This window comes from Parambassis ranga, chromosome 21 (genome assembly GCF_900634625.1).
Source record: "Parambassis ranga chromosome 21, fParRan2.1, whole genome shotgun sequence".
In the NCBI taxonomy this organism is placed as follows: domain Eukaryota; kingdom Metazoa; phylum Chordata; class Actinopteri; family Ambassidae; genus Parambassis; species Parambassis ranga.
In genome coordinates, this window is record NC_041041.1 from 19,694,416 (window position 1) to 19,716,048 (window position 21,633).

At 42.0% G+C, this 21,633-nt stretch overlaps 1 protein-coding gene across 5 annotated transcripts in view; it reads right to left on the reverse strand.

The window, feature by feature from the left end:
* The window catches only part of myo1b (myosin IB), a 48,403-nt gene that overhangs the window by 21,297 nt on the left and 5,473 nt on the right, over positions 1-21,633 (reverse strand). For all 5 annotated transcript variants that reach the window (XM_028394248.1, XM_028394244.1, XM_028394243.1 and 2 more), the window contains 3 exons: positions 19,721-19,867; positions 16,813-16,928; positions 2,949-3,043 (listed from right to left, as the gene is read on the reverse strand). In XM_028394248.1, coding sequence (XP_028250049.1) covers positions 2,949-3,043; positions 16,813-16,928; positions 19,721-19,846 — 337 coding nt within the window. In that variant the 5' untranslated portion in view covers positions 19,847-19,867. The remainder of the gene's footprint in view (positions 1-2,948; positions 3,044-16,812; positions 16,929-19,720; positions 19,868-21,633) is intronic.

A 21,633-nucleotide genomic window follows, 5' to 3' on the forward strand; every position in this document is an offset into this window, starting at 1 on the left:
ACGGGCTTTGTTAAGTTTGTTAGTGACCAGTATTGCATCACATTATCATCATCCTACTACTGATCTGGGAGGAGGTTTTTATCTGTAAAAAAAGAGGAACTGTAGTCACATCTTACAGCAGGGCTGATTTAAAATGCTGTTACAGTGCGTTTCAATTTTCTACATTACACAGGCTCAAAAAGCAACTTGCAGGATGACTGCTGGCACCAGGATCACCTCTCCTGACCAGCGAGATGAGTGTGATGTGCCAAGGGAGGATAGAAAAGAGCTTGACAGTACAGACAGCTGATGAGTCTGGCATATAAACAGCTCCAGACATGCTCACAAGGTAGATAAAAAAAATGTGAAGCTGCGGAAAAATGCAGTTTAATTCTCACAGGTTTATCTCTGAGCACAGCAGAAGAAACTTCCCCAGACAGTAACACTATGTTATGTCTCCTCTCCATTGTGTTGGCATCTGATAATAGCGTTCGTCACAGCTCCCTGCTCTTATAGAAGGCGCAGTGAGACAAAACGCATGAGAGAGAAAACCCCCTCACAGACATGAATGTCAATGACCCATATCGATGGGGTGGGTTTTGATGGCCTTATTTCACAGCAAAGCTTCAGGGCTGATGAGATTACCCAAATCCAAATTTATCTCTTTGACTTGACTGCAGCTTCAGCTTCTTGGAGTGGGGAGAGAGGTTGTGTTCAAGAGATTTCATATGAAGGGCTAGCGCGTCATGCAAATACATGGCCTGTCAAACTGTGCTCTGCCCTTCATTGCTTTGTTCTGGATGTGTTGTACTACATTTCATCATAGAGATGAGTACGGAGAGCTGGTAATCTCACACGGCAGCTTTTGTGCACATGGGGTGTGGGGTTCTGTTGTGAAATCAGAGTACCGTAGTACACAAATCTGTCTGACACAGCAAATAGGGGAATCTGGCACATTTTGGGCTTCGTAAAATCATCATAACACAAGTTATCAGAGATCATTCAGAATGATGCCAGAACATACAGTATATTTCTCCACAAAGCGAAGAAGAAAATGCTGTGATATTATACTATCCTTGCTGATGTATTATTGTTTCTCCCTTACCCAACCTTTGATTACAGCCACATGTTGAATTTAATTGGAACCAAATGGACACTGATTACGGATAACTCCCACACTTGACTCAAACATATGCAAATCTTGTGTGGCAGATACACTTTGCTGAGTCTGGACTTGAAATTCCCACCAGCAGCAGCAGCAGCAGCAGCAGTTCAATACCAGTGAGGACTCAGAAAAAAATGCAATAAAGTGTTAGTAAAGCTGAAGAAAATCAACATCCAGGCTGCAGCCTGAGGGCGATTTTTTAAAATGTATTTATTTTTTGAAATTCTCACTATGAATGCATGTCTGTGTCTGAACTGTACAGGAGGATATTTTATGAGAAGATTGCAACTGCATTCCCACACTGCCAAGTCAATATCACCATTACCTGTGACACAGCGCTACACAAGAGGGCAGGAAATACTCTTCCCCTGGGGTTTCTGTATGGTATGTGAACATGACCACACATTTAAACAAAAAACAACAACAAAAGAACAAGAGCAATAAAGGGAAGGTGATGTGGACACAGACTTTCTGTTGCCTGACCCCAGTGTGTGCACCGCCCTGACACTTTGATTTGTCTGCTGCTATCTTTTTACTTGCGGCCACTGCAGAGTTAATGTCAGGTTTCATGTACCAACATGATTATGTCAAAACAAAACTAGCATCAAGCTACCTTTTTATGGGAGATCAGATCTGCAATGTGACTTTATACAAAACAACCCTTATCGCACACTGTCCTTTAGAAATAAGTTTTGACTACACTTTGAACAAAAAAAACACAGAAAAGGGAAACAGCGCAGCACACAAAGAGTCTGTTCTTTAACCTTTGGGGATTATTGACTAACTACTGGAAGATTTAGAGGCTTGTAAAGATACTGTGTTTTTCATTCTCCCTTCAGCTTTAGATGGTGGGTACAGATGCTATCAGTACATAGAGGTACAAAGGTGCTTAAAAGTCTGTGAAGCCTTTAAATTATTTGTGCATAAATGTGACCCAAAGCTTCCCAAATAAAAACAGAAATATTACACCTTTCCATATAACCATCAATTGAAATTACATATAAGCAGGTAAACCTTTGCTTTCAGTATCTGCTGTGTCTGCATCTTGTATAAAAGCAGCTAGATTCTTCCTTACGAGCTGGGTCCTGTTCAAGGTCTCTTCCTGTTAAAAGGGAGTTTTTTCTTACCACTGTTGCTCTTAAGGGGGTTCAGGCTCTGGGTCTCTGTGAAGCACTTTGAGGCCATTTCTGATTGTAAAATGTGCTATATAAATAAAACTGAATTGAATTGAATTTCCAGTAACAGGTGACGAGTCGTCCACAACAGCTTGGAGGAATTTTAGTCCATTACTCAGAACAGAACAGCTTCAATTCCGAGATGTTAGTGGCTTCATGTGAGAAACATGAACCGCTTGCTACAGGCCTTTCCACACCATCTCAATTAATCTCAAAAAATTAGATTTAAGTCAGAAATTTGGTTATTTCGCCAATAAAAGCAAAATTGCAGCAAAACAGGCTTAAACCATGATACTGCCACTGCTGTGTCTCACAGATGTGAATGTGTTTCTCCTTCCCCAAACACAAAACGTCTCATTCAAACCAAAAGAATTAATTTTTCCCCCGATAGGCTTCAGTTTTATCTGCATGATCTTTATAAACCTGCAGACAGCAGCAATGTTCTCCTTGCCATGCACAACATGGTTGCTCAACAATCTCCTGATTGATGAGTAACATTACATTCAGGACATCAGTGAAAAACTCTGTTGATGTTTTGGGACTTATTAATGCAGAAAAATAGACAATTCAAAAGGATTTATAAACCTTCATGCACCACTGTACATGTACAACTGTGTCAGATTACTCACCAGTTTTCCCTGCTCCACTCTCCCCTGTTATGAGGATGCACTGGTCCTTGTCCTGGTCCCTAAGTGAGCGATAGGCTTCATCTGCCAAAGCATAGCTGAAAGACACAAATAACAAAAACGTAAGCTTTCACATAACAATTACATGTATTTTTACCAGATATATATTTGGGCTAGTAGGGCAAAATCAGACAAACAGTCCACTTGTGTGCTAGGCTGCATGGCGTCTCGCCTAATCAATAGCATGTGGCTTTATTGGAAATTAGGTTGCATCTGTGGTACATCCACATGACTGAGGATGGGAGCTTTATTTAGCAACACTGACTGGTTCATATTTGGGATTTGGCTTTGGTAGTTGACCATTTCCTGCCTCTTTTTTTTTTAAATTTATATTGCTGCTATCGCACAGAAAGGACGACCATTGCATATTCTTAGCATTAGCTTGTAGCATTTGTTGGTGCTACAGATCTCTCCCCATCTAAATGTGTTTCCATTTACTTTACCAAACACATTTACTTTTAGAATATTTAGTTGTGTTGATTAACATGCATAATTAGAAATTAATTCAAATCCTGGCAGGTGTGCGAGTTCGGATTAATGAATGACGAAAGCGCATTATAAACCGAAGCCTACTGTCATACATTCCAGGACAATGATTTAATGGGAAAGTGGGACTCATTATTGCAGTTCCACCCCCATTGAATACCAGAACAATATGTTATTTGTTCTCTTTATGTGGACAATCTCTTATGAAAGTCGAGGAGAGGGGTGTGGATTCTCTGAGGGTCATGTCACAATGACAACTTTTTTTTTTTTTTATCATGTGGGTCTGTCATTCTGATGCCTGACAAAGGAGGAACACTAAAGGGCAAGGCTGCAAAGCAACTCTTTATGGCTGCCTTTTGGCTAACAGTCATGCACGATGCAGCAAACACTATGTTTAATATGGAAAACTGCAAATTAGCAGTCCCCTCCAAGCATACTTTCACTTTAATTAGGTGATAAGAGTATGTTTCCATCCTTGAGCAAGAAATTATTAGTAAGTGTTCATATCATTTTGATAACTTCCAAACCATTAAGGGCTTAATGTCAAGCTAAGATCAAGATCTTTAAGACTTACATTTCACATTGAGGGAGGGGTAAATATATATCTTGAGGTAATTTTGGAGGAATGCTTCAAAACAGCCTCTCCCCAGTGTCTAATTTGGTCTTATTTCTTGCCTGTAGGGTGGGAGCACTCGAAGTCTCCCAGGTCTCACTAATATCATTAATCAAGTATTTATATGCACAAAGTTCACTAGACATGAATGCAAAAAGGAATGTCTGACATTCACAGATGCTGACAGGGATTTTCCTGGGGCACCAACAAGGGTCTGAAATAGGATCTGACTCTCATGGTTGCCGGGGTTACGTTTACTTGAAGAGGAAAAGCTGTTGTCAGATTGGAGTACACTTTAAAATGTAGCGTGGCACCTACCAGGAGGCTCTAAAAGTGGTTAGATGGGGTTCAAAGTGATTTCTAAGAGGAGTGCTCAGACTGCATTTGCGTGGTGAAGGGTTGTGCGGCATCATTCTGCAATTCCTTTAGCATCTACTCCTGGTTTCATAAATACGCAGAGACGTAGGGGAAAAAAGAAGCTCACATGGAAATCTAATTTAGCAACTAATGTGTCAGTGGAGTCGGAGCTGTGGAGAGCAGAAGCTTGTAATCACACACGCTGAACCGACACTGACCCCTGATTTGCAATGTAGCTGATTGTTAGTAAGAAGCCATGACAGAGCAAGGGGCCAGAGATGGACAGCCAGATGAATACTTTCCAGACCGAGAACGTCGAAGCTCAGACGGGCTAATGGAGCTTAGGGTTCTGCACCATCACACATCGTTTTGAATCGGGGCCCATTCGGTCTCCCTCAACAGCCGCCAGTCACTGAGGTAAAGGGGGTACAGCAAAAAGTTCCTGCAGTTATTTAATGTACTTGTGCCTTTATTTGAAGGTACTCAGTGGGCTGTTTTAACTGCTGGAGGTGGCCTGTCCATGTTTGGCTCTCTTTCTTATAGTATGTGCTGTGTGCATACTAACTCCAAAGATTTATTATATGAGCCAGATTTCAACAAACCACCCATTCAGCTTATTCTAAGCTTATCCCTTTTGGCTAAGTCACAGATGAAATAATAACTTTGGAAAGACACATCACATATAAAACAGACTTTTCTTGACTTGGGAAAGTACTAAACCTCCACGGCTATAATATTTCAAGATATTACAAATCAAATGTGACCAAAAGTAAAAGGACAACTGCTGTGCTGCAGTCTACAGGATTAGTAGCTGAGGAAAGTTTGCATTATGGATTGATTGTCCACGTTTAATCAATAAAATGTATTCTAAACTTTTATGAATAAAGAGCTGGAAAATGTGTCCAGTTTGCTGTGGAAGAACTCGCCTGTCCTGACCTCAATGCCACCCGACGCCTCACCTCATCACCCTTCATCAAACTTTTCAAATGCTTAATGGACTGGACAGAGACCCAGAAAAACAGAGGCCAGCAAGCCCATATGGCAGCTGGCTGTCCACATGCCTTTGTACATACACGGTATGTAGGCTGCTAACCACTGTCAGCAATGATGTTGGCAATGTCTTTGCAAATGTTTGCAATTGTACAAATTCATCCCATGTATTTATTGGGTCTAAAGGAAACAATAAAATGTGTTCTTTTGTAGAATATAAAATTAAATATGCCCTGGGAACTGATACACACTCCCTCTCACTCTAACAATATTAATGTTACATCTGTGGTGCCCCCACTTGCAACAAATGTATTTTCCCCCCCTTCTGTCCAACCAAGCATAAGCCTCTCATTCAATCCTCACCCCCCCACACAATCTCTGATCGCAGCCCAGATCCCTGCCCTCTCCTGTACGCCAATCCGCCAGTTTTTTTGTATGGATGAGACTTTGCCACAGGACATTACGTCACTGCTGAAAAGGGCAGCAGTGTGCAGCAGATGTCTGCTTTGTGAAAACACTCCTATTGCCCGACGTGATCCTGACAATGAGCAAACCATCACACAATTATCCTGTCCCAAAAGGAGGGGGGGTGTACCAGCAGACGAGGGCAAGGGGGTGTAAAATAGGAGTGGGAGGTCCTTTGACAGTCCCAGTGATACACACACACACACACACACACAAACAAAGCAGGTCATATGAATATGAATAGCCATCACATAATCACAATATGAATAGAGGTCAGGGGAATCAAGCCACACCCAAAACTGTACAAGGCAGCTGAAAAAACACATGTATAAAAATGAACAAAAAAGACAACCACCACCAGTGACTTCTCACAAAAAAAAAAAAACTAGTCTGTAACTTACTCTTAACCGTGCACACACAAAAGGCAGAATAAGTATTAATATGCAACCCTGTGGTTACAACATTTTGCTATCATTAGCATCATTAAACCAGCTTGAACAGAAACTGGCTGTCCCACTGCACATGATGAAGCACCAAGGTCACCATCAAAGAGGAAGCAGAGAGTGAGGTACCAAAATCCCAAAGGCACTCCCTGATCAGTGTGTGCATGTGTGTGTGTGTGTGTGGGGAGGGGTGGGGTGGGTTAGGCTGGGATAAGGCCTTGGACACTAAGCACTGCTTGGCACCTCCCCTACACATCTGCCTGCAGGCTGTAATTTGGACTTGCACGTGGCAGTGGTGAACACAAAGCCACACTGGCATGAGGTAAGCGGTAGAAAATAGTCTAGTCAGTTCTTTTGCTACCGTTCTCTGGTAACTGGGGCAGAGGAGAAGATGATGGGGCCTGCAATTTGTGACCTGAATCTTAAAAGGGTGGAGTGCTTTGGGGGGGGGGCATTTGGCACACTTTAAAGTTGTGATTTGGAGATGCTAATGAAGCTGTAATGTGAGGGCTGGAGTGCAGCCCACACAGCTACTGGGAGGTGACAGGCCCTTTGAAAACAATGATAATCTTTCCTATGTTATGTATGCTCCTTCAGAGGCCTCAGGAAATCCGCCCCGGCTCTGATGGAGCAGCCAAGGAAGGCACTATTTCCTGATGTTGTATGGCCAGGTGGAAGAGTAGGTGGCTGTTGCAAGAAACACGTGTGTCCACACACGCAAACAAATACAGTGGCACGCATTCTTTAGAGGCCAACCTGCTGGTGTGAGTGGGCAATAGAGCAGATACACAAAAACAAACACAAAAGATCTTGACAGATGTGGACCATCTGTGCACTTGTTGTGACAGTGCTTTGCTGTAAAACAGGTACGGTAATACGAGGAGAAGATCAGCACAGAGGCAAGCCACAGGATAACGAGCAACATGCAAAAAGTGCTCCTCTAACTCTTTAAATTAAAAGTTCAGAGTCAAAGGCTGCTGTCACTGATCTCTAATTTATTCGACACTCACTGAGACCTCAGCCAAACTTGCTCATTGATACTCCTCCACCCGTACATCAAACTTCGAGGGGGTCCAGGGCTATAATTCACTTTAGTACACAGCAATTTAGTGTTCCGCTGTGGGGGGGGGGAAACACTGCCCAAGCTGCTTGTGTGATCCATGGAAAAGCAGGAAAAAGGCATGCTGAGTAAGGTAGCAAAACATCCTCAAAGCAAAACCTTCAACAAAGGGACCTTTTACAGTAGGTCTGTGTCGGCCTTTATCTCAATGTTTATTATGTACAACTCTCTGTGTTAAAGGGCTTAATGATTTGAACAAATTGTGTACAAAAAAACAATAATGGATGAACCTATTAGACAAGGGGAAAAGTACTGTATATATACATCACACAGCCACATGTGCACAGCCACAGACAGGATGATGGAAACAGAAGACATCTTTTTATAGCCCAGAAAGCACCAGTCCAGTCAGGTCTGAGGACTTCCTCTCTTCATCCTGCTCTCCAGCCCTCCACTATGGCAGGGCTTCTGCTCCAAACAGAGGCTTTGAAATGCAAAATACTTTACTTATCTGGACTGCATGGCTACAGAAATACAGATCAGTTCTCCTGCAATAGCCTCGAATGACTTAAACTTTTGTCGCCTTTATTATTAGGAATTCTTGATACTCCTGAGTGAAGAAGGAAGGAGTTTAAAAATGCGACCTCACGCTACGGATTGACATCATAATTTATGTATCCATTTTTATCCATCTGAATGCCAAGCAACAATTCACCCAATAATTGTGCAATCTTTTTTTTCTGCAAAGGCATCACAGCTCCATACATGTACTCACAAAGGCTGTATAGAGATAAGCTGTTACGGCTAATTTAGAACAGGATCAATTGGCATGCCTACAAAGTAGCCTCAGGCTTCAGGGGGGACCATGTGACCAACACACAGAATCATTGTGGGTCTGAGTAGCAACATGATGGTCACACTAAATGAGTTTCCATCAGCCTGTTTTTTTCTATATGTATTGCTAACCTAGCCACCCTAACCCATTCACGTTGTTAAAATACGCTCTGTGAAACGGGTCTGGAATCCCTTTACAGCCAGTTCCTCTCAGTACAAACTAAGGCTAGATTTGCAAGTTTTTCTATAACCAACAACAGTCAGGATGTCTTTTGTTGATACTTGTCTGTTTGCCCCTTTGCCTAAGTCACATGCTTCGTTCATCTGATTGGTTATGTGTCTATCCAAATGTGTGCAGAGGCAGTTTATTCTGCATGTGTTGGTACTGCCCTCTGGATATCCAACTAGAATTCACAGACATCAGACTAATTCTTTGTAATCAGGATGGCTTGAGAGGCTAATGTATTACATCAATAACATGAGATGTAGATAGCAAAAAAACTAGTAAAGTTTATCCTCTTCAGCCACTTGACAACTTTGCTGCTTTGTCTTAATTTTCCTAAAAACTAGACCTGACACACAAGCTAAATGGCTACAAATTCAACTTCCATTAGCATGTATGGTTTCTCTGTGTTAATACCAGGCTGACCTTCTGGGCTCTTAGTCAGGTCCTTTGGGAGGAGTAGCAGAGATAAACTCATACACGAAATTTCCACGGCCAACTGAATCCTCAATCCACACAAATCGCTCCAAATCTGTTTGACAGCTTGTTTGATTCCATGTGACCAGTCGCAACCTGGCCTTCCATGACTGTACATCGAGTGCTGCAAACATGCGCCCCACTGGGACTGGTCCAACTGCAATGCTGCAACTTAAAACACACTTAAATAATAATAATTTAATTAATGAGGATGTGAGACAGCATTGTGATGTTAACTTTTTAATTATTTCTTGTGCGTGCACAAAGGTTCCACAGAATTGTGTCTTTATGAGCATAAATAAACAATGAAATGAAAATCCATCTTATTATTGTCAAATACATAAAGGTGGCGTGGTGAAATGATATTTTACACAGCTTGATATGAGCCTTATCTTATTGCCACCATTGTGGTATGCCTCACACATGTTGTTATGCAAGCTGTGTACACAGATAAAAGACCTGGTTCCCATTGTTCTGACTCTGAATAGGCAGAGTTTACAATGGATTTTGGACAGTCACACACAAAAGGGGAATCCATAAAATAAAATATTATCTTTACAGAGGCAATAAATGACAGCAAAGGCAATGTTTAATCAGTGGCGTGTTAAACTATTGGCAGGTTGGGGCACTGTCTCTTTTAAACATTTGGGGAATTTCTAACCTCTATTAAGCATTGCCTGCAGTTGTTGGTAATTTTCTGTTACAGACACCAAACAGAATGAAAAATTCAACGCAGACAAATGATATCCCCCTAAAGAAGGAAATAATCTGAGAATGATTAAAAATTTGCCCTATAATCAAAAGGATTGTGAAGAATAAATACAGACGTTCATGAGAATACTGCCTACAAGCACAAATGCAGCTGCTGATTAGTAATCGTCACATTATTACATTTGCATTTTGTTCTTGAACTGAACAAGTGGGTGGAAAAAGAAACACACACACACACACATTACCTATCATCTTTCCCTCCCTCTAGTTTCACCATGCTTGCCATTACGCCAACACACATGCTGGAGAGGAGTCACACAGCCCACCTGAGTCAAAATGCCATTTCAACAAGTGCCCACTTAAATCTACCTACGTGCCACCTCCTCAGAAACAGTCTTATAACACCAAACACAGCGTGCACGTGGCATACGCTTGTTACCAAATACCCGAGTGGAAAATCTAAAGATGTGTTGTGTATGGAGAAATATCATCTTTTATTTGACAGTAAAAACAAAGGACATCTAACAAAACCTTTTTATGACTGCCCTTAAAGGACATCATGCACGCTGCTTTATTACAGCTTCCAAAAACAAACGCTATCGATTGCTGTAAAACAACTCATTTACACACATGCACAATTCCAGCTAACAACTGCAAATAAATGCACTACAGTGCCATTTAAATACCATTTTAATCCAGAATTTTGAATGTCCAACCCGATACATGGCAAGCATCGGGACAAATATAAATGGAGGAAATGTACAGGCCTATGATAAGCGTGTTCCAACGGACAACAATGGGAAAGCAAACACAGGTGTCAGATGCTATGATGCAGTAAATGGTTCCAAAGTCCGTTCTACACACTAATGGAACATTGAGTTACCCTGCCTGTTGCTTCTTCTTTTTTATCTCAATCCAACATCCTGGAAGTGAATCATCCATGTCCAATGATCCAATTCAAAATAAAGCCAACAAACAGATGGGCAGCTGGGAGTTTTTGTGTTGTCTAATAAAGCACCGTCCATTTACACTCACAGGTTTTACAGATGCCAAAATGTGTTTAGAAGCATCACGTAGTGATAACACAGCCATGCAAATTACACAGAATACACAGAGTAAAAGCTTTTGATGCGATGCTTGTCAGTACAATTACCTCACACATGTGACCTCTGATAAATCTTCAGTATTTGGACATGGAAGGCACAGGTCTTTCCTTTGAACTGCAGCGACAGCCGACGATTTTATCACAGCCATTTTATTTTTAGGAGAGCAATTTCACTTTCTCTTCGTGCAAGTGTACAGCAAAAAGAGGCTGCACTGCTCTGCTAGAGGGCGCTCATGAGGCACTCATCCCTCCATGAACAGATGTGAAGGGAGCTAATCAGCTAACATAATAATATAAACCCACTTCAGGGCAGGACTTAGACTAAAAAAGCCAAGTTAGGCTTAGTTTCATGAAACACATTTATTTGTTAATAACAACTGCTTTGTTTTTTTTCTTCCTGTCTTCCCACATCTGTCTCACTGGTTCAGAAATAAATCCAGATAGTGATGGGATTATAGGTAAAATTGGGGAAAGGACGGGTAGTCTTCTTGACTAGCCACCAAGCTAAGAGAGATGGCAACAGAACACCATTAACTTGTTGTTGACTGTTTCCACACGCATTAAAGAGAGTCATGTAGGCCATACATAATGGTTCCTGACTGCATTTTCCCTCAATGGTGAAGCCTTTTAGTGCTGTCCCAATCAATCAAAACCATACTGTCTCTCCCACACAAATGCACTTTGGGTGGGTGAGACTAAAAACAATAATTAAACAATAATAAAAGAAACATGATTTTATTCATCATATCATCATCATATTTTTGTCATAATCATATTTTTGTCCCGATCACCCTGAACTCACCCTATGTATTGAATCAAAATGGTCGATGCCATACAGCTCCTTGTTGTGTGTGACACCACTGATAGTTACATCACAATAATTTTTAAATTAAATTGAAAAAAAAGCACATCTTTGTATAGTTTTTAACCCCTTAAAGACTGAAAAATGGACATGTTTGACTCAATCTTAACTGTTCCCCCTGAATTCACACATAGCCACTTCTTGTTATATAGGTTTTTTTTCCCTCAGTAGGAAAGGAAAGGAAAGGGGAGGAAAAAAAGCAGATTTTACAGCCAAGCTACCATATAACTGTGACAGCTGGAAGCCTTGACGTACACCTTGCACGGGGCCCCCTTTGCTCCATTAGCCAGTGGTGTTGCCCCTCTCCAGACAGCATGCTGGTGGCACTAAGTATTGAGCGCTGAGAGCATCGCGGGTCTCAATACCTCATTAAACACAGGAAAAATACAATCCGACCCTGGAGACATGGGGCTAGCTGACTGTCAACACACACACACATGCACACACACACTACTTTCAATCTGTGTCTGGCTTGGGTAGTAATGGACATGCATAAAGACAGCTCTGGGCCATCTGCAGTGCTACTGTGCATGGACAGAGGCCACTGATTAGTTCAATCTGCATGCTGGGCCTGTGTTTAGAATGGAGGAAAAAACACCTGCCGGTCAATTATGAGGTGCCTCATCTGGGCAGTGTTTTACTCGACTAGATGGCAGAAATAAAAAGATGGATAGATTAGTGGAGATGGTTTCAGACCCCCGATTCTCTAAGCACTCAACACTTAATGCCACTTGCACAGTAGAAGGAATAATAAACTGAAGCCATGACAAAACAACAAATACACATTTCTTTCAAACATTTCCCTTATAACTATGACTAACAACTGCATTAAAACATCTGACTATTCCTGAAGTGAACAATAAGCACATGGCATGAGTCTCTGTTTATCTGCTATAACTTTAATTAAGACAGAACTCTATGGCCAATTAGCCTGCTAGCAACTTTCCAGATAGGGGACCAGCTGCACTTCTCCCTCCAGCTCATGTGCGCACACACAAACACACACACACACACACACACACACACACAGACAGTTGTATTGTCTGGGGAGCACATGAGCAGGTGTGAAATGCATGAGCACCTGCACACACTCAAGGTACACAAAGCATGAGGTAATAGTGACACAACAGCACAGATGAAAAGCAACATGTGCAAATGAACTTCAGCTAATAAAACACACAGTCGTGTCAGACTCTTATTCGTTATGATTATTGATTATTTTAGAGTGTATCTGACACTTTTGTCACTGTGCCCCCATCCTACCAGGAAGTCACAGAAGTAGCAGTGACATCCATAGCAAGGCTGAGCTCACCAAATGGGTGCTGTTGACCGACACTATGGTGTGATGACACCCTCTGTGGGGGGTCTTGAGGGATGTGCCGTTATCAGTTACATGTGACTTATTTTGTCTGGAGTAACATTAAGGTGAGACAATCAGTCCAGTCACATTACAGTTTGCATCCAGCACACACACTACAGTCACTTTATTAGGAACACCTGTTCAAATGCTGCGTCTCAGTGTAATTATGCATGATGAAGACTACATGCAGCATCAGAGCGGGCAGAAAGGTGATCGTAGTGACTTTGAATGCAGCATGCTTGTTGGTCTGAGTGTGTCAGAAACTGCCAATCTACACAACTATCTCTAGGCCTTACAGAGGAAAAAATATTTGTTGATGTCAGAGGAGAAAGGGCAGGAACTCAACTAAACAACCCGTCTAAAAAAAGACCCTAATCAGCCCAATGTTTAACATTTGTGTCATGTGTCAAATATGCTCCGTGTTATCCATCTGCTTTGCTAACAGTCATAAGACAGCATAAAACATGACGCATGTTTTTAAAAACAAATACGTAATATGAACTTTGAATTCCCATCATACAGGTATATGGGGTTTACTTTAACCTAATCTGCTGCAGCCTGTTCTGAGCTGCTGACTTTGGTCTGTTTAAGTGTCTAATGAGTATCAAAGACAGACCCCCTGCTGTTACCTTAATTAAAGCCCAACACTGATCCACCTCAGTACTGCACAGTCACTGTGGTGGTGCATGCCCGCAGGTAGAATCTCAGCCATGCAAAAAGAACAGGGTCATGAAACAGGGACTTTTATTTTTTAGGAATGTTAGAAAGTATCATCTTGAAATATGGTCGGGGCACCAGGTTTTCTAGAGAGGGATGGTTATATACAACAATATAATAATAATGCCCAAACTTCTGCAGGCAAAGACAGAATGTGAGAGACTGATTTGAACTGATTTACAGATCAGGTGTGAATGTCCAACAAGACTTGCTTTGCGTTCATATAACGCTCTGCTTTGAATAGCAGTCAAGTCAAACGTATTCAAATGGCAACAAACAAATGTGCGTCCAAACCACAGCTATCCAGACACCTGCTCAGGTTTTTAATGAATAACAGTAGAATGAGAAACTGACAGATGTATAATTAAAATACAGAATATAAGAAATAGTTCTGGCGAATATTCTTGTTTGGAGTTTCTTTTCTGCACCAACTGATGCTAAACACATCACAACAGGATGTCTCCATGTTACAACAAGCCACAGAATTACCATTAGTATTCTAGTGTTTCGGTAAAATCCCAAAACAACTAGCCTTTAGGAAGTCTTTGATTTAAAATAACTGCATCAAAAAAGTGCAATGTAGAGGATAATAACCACGCTGAGGGTTTAACATTATTTGAGGACGATCAATTCAAAGCTACAAAGCTTGGTCCAGATGGTCAAACCGGAGGATTAAGATCAGTTCATGTAGCATGTTGAAACAATCTGCCTTTGACTGGCATTTTAGGACGTCTACAAGAGCCTGTTTAACAGGGTTTAATCTTCTTTACCTACAGACTAATGGTTTGTTTAGAGTGTGTACACAAATGCTGGAGTCTGTGATTTTGGGGAAAAGCAAGATGCAGGATGTGGAATTTATCCCCCCAAAAAATCCAAAATGTATTTAAATTAAGTATGAACCAAGCTAAATTTTTGTAACTTCAACCTGGCTCTTTGGAGTCACTTGGCTTAGACCTTGCCCCAGTTTTCAGTTGAAAGGGCTCAGAGAGACACCAGAGCAGTAATTGACTCTCATGTGAATAACAAGGAAAAAAAAACCTATATTCCTCAAGCAGCAGCGTGTTATAGGCAGCAAGAATTATATATTATACATCACCTCTTTGCAAAGGGCTCGGTGTTAACAGCATGGCAGGACCATGCATGTTTTTGCATTTTGGCTTGCACAAAAATGTTTCATGCTTTACCTGAATGCCCTTTTAAGGCAGACACTCTTTCAAATCACGTCAGTGTGGTATGAAAATGATCTTTTCCCAAATTGTCGGCTATTTAACCTTTCGCCTACCCTTAAATGAAACCGTACAGTTTGAGCACGCAGCGTTTTTCTGAAATGCTTGTGTGCTGCCAAAGAAGCCGGTTTTTATTTTTAATGTCTCAATAATCATCCTTCTAACCGTGTCCATGTTTGCCTGACGCCTGTAAAAATCAATTCACACAGGGTTCAATATCACTTAATATGATGGAGTACATTAAGTTGTGAACACATTGGACCTTTTGGCACACGTGGCGCACAATAATGGGTGAAGGCAAAATGTAAAAGAGTAGACATTCTTTAGGCAGCCTAAAAGAGGAGAGACAGGCACTGAACAACAAAGGATGATAGGGGAGGGAGAAAAAGAGCAAAACAGCTTGAAACTGTGTCATGTTGTCTCTGTATGGCTTTGCTGTAAAGTAAAGCTGAGGAGCTTGCTTTTGTCTGCTGGGACAAGGGCACTCTCACTCTTCCAGTCTGTGTGTCTCTGAGGGGTTTTGCTGCAGCCTAGAGACACAGCAGGCTAATTGACGAGTGCTGGGCTTTGTTTTGTCTTGGCAGACTCGCAGTGATGCTTAATGTTGCCAGCGGACAGATGGCATGCCACGGTACTGAATGGCTAGCAGAAGCACCAGACTGACTCTCTGTACAAGAGTTAGTGTCCCTCTGATCTCGGTCCCCCAACTCCTCCACCCCACCAGCACACTGCATTAGTCACTGGGTTTAAATTGATAATCCTTACACTGTATCTTAAACAGACAGGTCCCCATTCACCACACTTAGACCAACACAGCATCCAAAAAAAAAACACTCTTATGAAGTGCCATCTATGACTGGTCTTTGTGACAAAAGAAATTCACATGAAAGAAACGGAGAATAAAACCTCAATGCCAAAATCTTCAGGCCAATTCATGGTTTCCACTGCTGCTTCCGATGCAGACAAAATGTGGACAGTTTCTATTCATATACTGCAATTCAGGGAAGAAGACAGTACATTATTGTGTTATTCTGAGTGCCCTCTCACTGAGCCCAGAAAAACACACAGGGCTCCTGTGGATGATTTAGCTGGCTCTGACTTCCAAGATATCTGTAGTAAAGCAGAGCAGCTATATGACTGAGCTGCAGCACCACACACATGATGAGGATCCTTTCTGTTTACTAGTAAGGATTACATCACAGGGAGATTTACAGATATACAGGAAGCATGAATAATGCCAACTTTCTGCACCTATAAGCCCAGAGAAATGATTAAGTTGGCCCTTAACTCCAGTCCATCAATGCAAGTCCTGCAGTTCCATCAAGAGCATTTCAGTTTACCCAGAAGTCTGGGGTGGTTTATATGTGGCCTTCCTCCAGGTAATGGGTTAATATCAGAGTAATGATGTTAAAGCTGCAGTCTGTGCATGGTGTTTTATTTTGAAAATCAACCTCGATGCCACTTTTTTTGCGTCTTGTGCACCCCTGATACATGACATGAGTGTTCCTAATGTGCTACTAAAAATCCACCAAGAGTCTGTGGTCCACACATGCACTAATATTCTGCATGATTGTCTGCACTGACACACATTCTCCCCTTTTCTCTGCACTACTCCATATATTTTGATACTTTAAAGCACACATTGCACAGCTGACGGCTGCACTGACCTCAGTGCTGAGGCTCTCTTTGAAGAATTTTGTTTTGATTTTCTTGCACATGTGCAGCATGTGGCCTCACAGGTGTGCATGTCTGTGCAGTTCACGAACACGTGACAGAACTTGCACCACAAATAAGAACACTTGCAAACTCCCAGAAGCAGAGAATAAAAAAAATTAAGCTTTAATTTTTTTCATTTTTAAGCAAGACCTAGGGACTCACATGTGCGGACTGAGCTCATAGAAGTTCCTGTTGCGATACTCCTCCACTTTGTCTGGCGTGTAGATGGGCAGGGACCTGTATGGGTTGATGGAGATCACCACACTGCCAATGTACGTCTGGAGAGAGAAGAAGCGAAAGAAGATGCAAACAGTTAGTGTTTATGGTCAGTTTTACACAGACACCTTTGCCTTCCCTCTGTCCACTTAATAGAGTGGGGATGGCAGGAATTCTGGCTATTCTTAATGCACTGCTGAGACATGCAACGCCTCAAGTGAAACTAACGACACGTCAAAACAAGGAAAAGTTTATGGAATCTAAAAGCTGGGCAGTAAACACAGACAGAGGGGTCAGGTTGCACATGTGCATGAAGAAAGCAGCTGATTTGTTAATGACTAATTAAAACGCAAGGTGTCACAAAATGCTGGTTTTTAATGAAAAAAGCTTTCAAATTCAAAACGCAGTTTTACATCATTACATAAAGGAGCCTTTATATAACATTCATACAGGTCCCGTCCAACAAGCAACACTTGTCAGATATATCTGAAAGTGAATGTAGCCATCATCTTCATCATCCTCCTACGCACAAAACAGAGCCCAGATAGCACTTTCAAGCATCAACCTGAAACACTTTCTTTGCTCTCCATGGTAATGGCTGTTGCATAAGCCACTCTGACAAAAGTGGAGCGTGGCCTTCCTCATGGCAACCCCGCAACCTCCCACAGCCTCTCGTTCAATAGCACAGTAGAGGCAGAGCGGTGCCTTTTTGAGTGTGCGGGGTGGTTACAAAGGTAAAGAGTGTGTGCAGTGTAAACAAAACAAACAAAACATCACGTGTTAATGACGAGTGCTCTTGTCTGAAAGCTGAGGGGAGCACAGAAAAACTTTTTCTTTTTCTTTTTGTTTAAATGACAGTCGTTGATCACATCAGAGTCCCCAGTGTCTGATGTGGGCAGAAATCTTATTGTTTATGTGTGTGTTTTCACGTTGATGCTTTCAGCATGAAACCACACTTGGTGGAATGTTATCCATCAGCAGGGACCAATAATGTGCACACATGTTCCTGCCTAATTTTTGCTTTTTTACATCCCTATATCCATAATTACAATCTTCCTTGTTATTTATATCCATATGTGTGAACATTTCAGCAGCTTGGATGACACGACATGCACGCCTGTCACACAGGTTGAAATAATACTTTCAATAATAATTGCTTGTTTAATAAAAACCCAGCTGCAACATCCAAAGAATCCTGGTTCATTCTAGTTATAATTTTTCATATAACTTGCTTGTTTTGATTATATTAAGACTTACAATTTTATATAATAATGGGCGTGACCGCTTTGAGTGACAGCCAGGTGCAAACGTCCTGCTCCCATGACTGCCGACCACAGCTCTGCTGGCCCTGCACCTCTTTGCCTTTACTTGCATCTACCAGGACTTCGGGCACAGTCAGACACTGCCAATAGGGTTGGAATCTCTTCTACAAGCTCTTAAGAAACTTACGGGTGATGTCACAAACACTTCATCCATAGCTACACACCATCTACACACATTAGATTTGGGTGTGAGGCATGTAGAAATCTCTTGACTTGACTGGATGACGGTTACTATAAACATCAGCATAGGTCGCCTACAAGCGACCTGGAAGCGTCTAAATCCTGGGCAACGGGAAAAAACCCTGACAGCCTCGGTGACTCCCCTTGCTTTGTCAGACACAAAAGGCAGGGCAACAGCTAAGAGGGTGATCGTCACTCTCTTTGATTTTCCACAGAGTTATTGGATACATGATGTGCCCTCCCTGTGGAAGACAAAGCCATGTTTCTTCTGCTGCAAGCTGTCATATGATAGTTTGGTGTTGGGGGGGGGGGGGGGTACATTTGTCAAGAATGATGCCACAAGAGGGAAAATGCATTCACATGCAAGGATTGTACACCACAGATTTATTGGATAAGTATAGGCTTCAGTGTTTCTCCTGGTCATCACTACCAAAAAGCTCCCATTATGGATTTAAAGCTGTGTTTCACCTTTCCATAAACATTTTAGTTCGACTTTTTATGCAGTGTGTACTAAACAAAGATCAGTGAAAACATTCTCTTGGAAAAGTGCTGCTACATAAATAATTGTAGCGTATGTGCCCTCACCATTTAGGTCAGCACCACACAGGAAATCTGAGCTTATAGTTAAGTAAAGGAGGGAGAAAAATGAGGGCATCTGAAATGTGAAAACATCATTCCCATTCCTCAGCAGGATGTGGGCTGCTTCTCAACAAAATATCTCGCGCACCAGGGCAATCATTGCCGTAGGAGGTGACATCATCTCTTCAGCCCTGAGCGGCAACAGCAACCCGGGTAATTATCTTGGATGGCGTCTAGAGTGGCCAACCTGCAGAGCAGGAGAATCACAGAGGGGACGTGGCACAAAGCCCACCAGAGCCAATTGTCTGATGCAGAGATGATAGTTCAACAGCCGTCTTGGAGATAAGCAGCCAAACAGACTGCCAGTTCCCTTCCTTGGTTCTGAGCTGTGGATTTCATGCCTCATTTAAAGGCATCATCTACATTCCTCTGTGATTTGATTTATTGATTGCTTGGTGACTGTGGTCTATGTTTCTCTGCCACTTCCATACCCGACACAGAAATAAGTGAGGGGAAGGAGGAACAATAGTGCTATGAAAAGGATCTGCACTTTTCCTTAGGGTGAGTGGAACAGTAAGACAAGAACACTGTGTGGCCAAAAGTAAATGGACACCATGTGCAACTTCAGCAAAATCTAGGTGGGAACTAATGCTGCAGTCTTCTAGAGCTCGGCTCACTGTCCATATACTTTTGTCCATTTAGCATACTGTCAGTAATGTTCAACTGCTCAGCTGAAATACAATTATAGTGATACCAGAAAATGGCCGACTTACGTAGATCTCATTGTGGTCAAACCGTTTCCTCAGGTTCTCAAGGAATGAGTCTTCGGACAGGGGCTCCAGGAGGACCATGTCACCCACCCCAATCATGTTGTCTAGAAGTGACGTCTTCACCTCCATCTTGGCTGCAGGTGTCGCCCCCTACGCACACAATAAAGGGACATGTTACATATTTTGTCATGTGAAAAGGACACAGGACAAATATCACAAACAGTTTTACTGATGTCAAAGCACTTTCAAAGTCCATTTTTAAGGTTTCCAGCACCTTAAAGCTGTGATAAATTAGTAATGTGTCTTTAGTATGGTAGGTTCACACATGAAAACAGTTTTCATATCACTTTATTTCCTCATCTTTTTTTTAGTTTAATGAGTGTAAAACCAAACTTTAATGGATTTCACACACCTGTACAAACCCTGTGTCTTTTCATAGCAAGCTCCTGTTTTGTTTATACTGTGCATGTGCACATGAAGCACGTGCTAATGTGCACATGCACCACACTAATAATAAAAGACAACAACAACAAACCAGCGAAGCCGATGTAGCAGCAAACGTGTACGTACGTACTGCATCATTACAACTATTTCAAAAACGCACAATGCATTTTTAAGAGAAACACTGGTAGCTACTTATCCATTATTGTGTTTTAGTCCATTATTTCTGAGGTCTCATGCAAAGTCTGAAGAGGCATTCTCTGATTAGAAAACAAATAGTCCTAAACTTAGCCAATACAAATAAACTCAGGGGCAGACATGTTTGTACAGCAGTGGTTCACCTCCAGAGGAGGAAAGGGGCCTTTTGATTGGCTATTCAATCCTGTTCCCCCCGTGGCAAGCAAGAATGTCCCATAGGAAATTACATAACTGAAGGAACTTTGCCCCTGACATCTGGGTGTCTGCTCAGCTGGAGTTGGCTCCTGTTTCAGGGCTTCTTATAAATCAAAGAAAAGGCCCCAGAAATCCAGTAAACCACTCCATAGTTTCTCTACTCTTGCTTGTTGCAATATTTTGGGGGCCGATACAGGATCTGGGCCAGAGTGCACTGCGACAAAGACAATGCTGGGGGCGGCAGTTTTCAGTCCAGCATTGCTGTCCATGTCATGTCCTTTGGGACAGTAATCCCAATGCTATAGGGCCGGTGATAAAAGAGAGGCCTCGGATACATTCAGGGCCTTGATACAGGGGGCTTTGCTGCACCAAAAACCTAATGTCTGCTGTTGTGACAGGCTGTACACACAGGGCCAATAGATGAGGCCATAGTCATCCATTGTTCAGTGCCTTGTAGTACAAATTCTTCTTTTGCAAAGCCAGAGACAGACTGTATGAGCCAGATGTAAGACATCATTTTCAATGAATAAAGCATCTGACACTCAGATCTCAGAAATGGGAATCAAATAAGAGACTCATAGAGTTAATGTAAAACAGCCTGAAAAATATGACAATGCTTCACAATCCCTAATCTGTGACCCTCTCTTCAACTTTTTGCAGCATCTTAGAAGGAGCATGTTGGTTTTAGAAGAAAAAAAAAGTAGAATCTCTATGTGGACTTCTACTTCACTTTTTCCCTGGCTTCTGTTCCCCCCGCAGGGCACAACATTATTGGCTCATAAAAAAAAGTTGGGCAGCTCCTAGTAGTAGGCAGGAGTCAATTTCCAAAACCGCTCACTCTCAGACTCAGCAGGAAGACAAAACTTTTTAAAAAGGTTGGCTGCAGAAAAAAAAGAGGAAGGATGTCTCCATCAAGACATTTTTAAGTGTGTCTTAATGATGCCAACAGCTTGATCTTGACTGAGCAGTCCACCGAGGTTGCTTACTTACCTTCCCACCAACTGCACTGCAAAGTGTCGGCCTGATGGCATCCTGCCCAGACGTTCCCAGTGACGCCTCATGTCTACCAGCTGCTTTGGTTA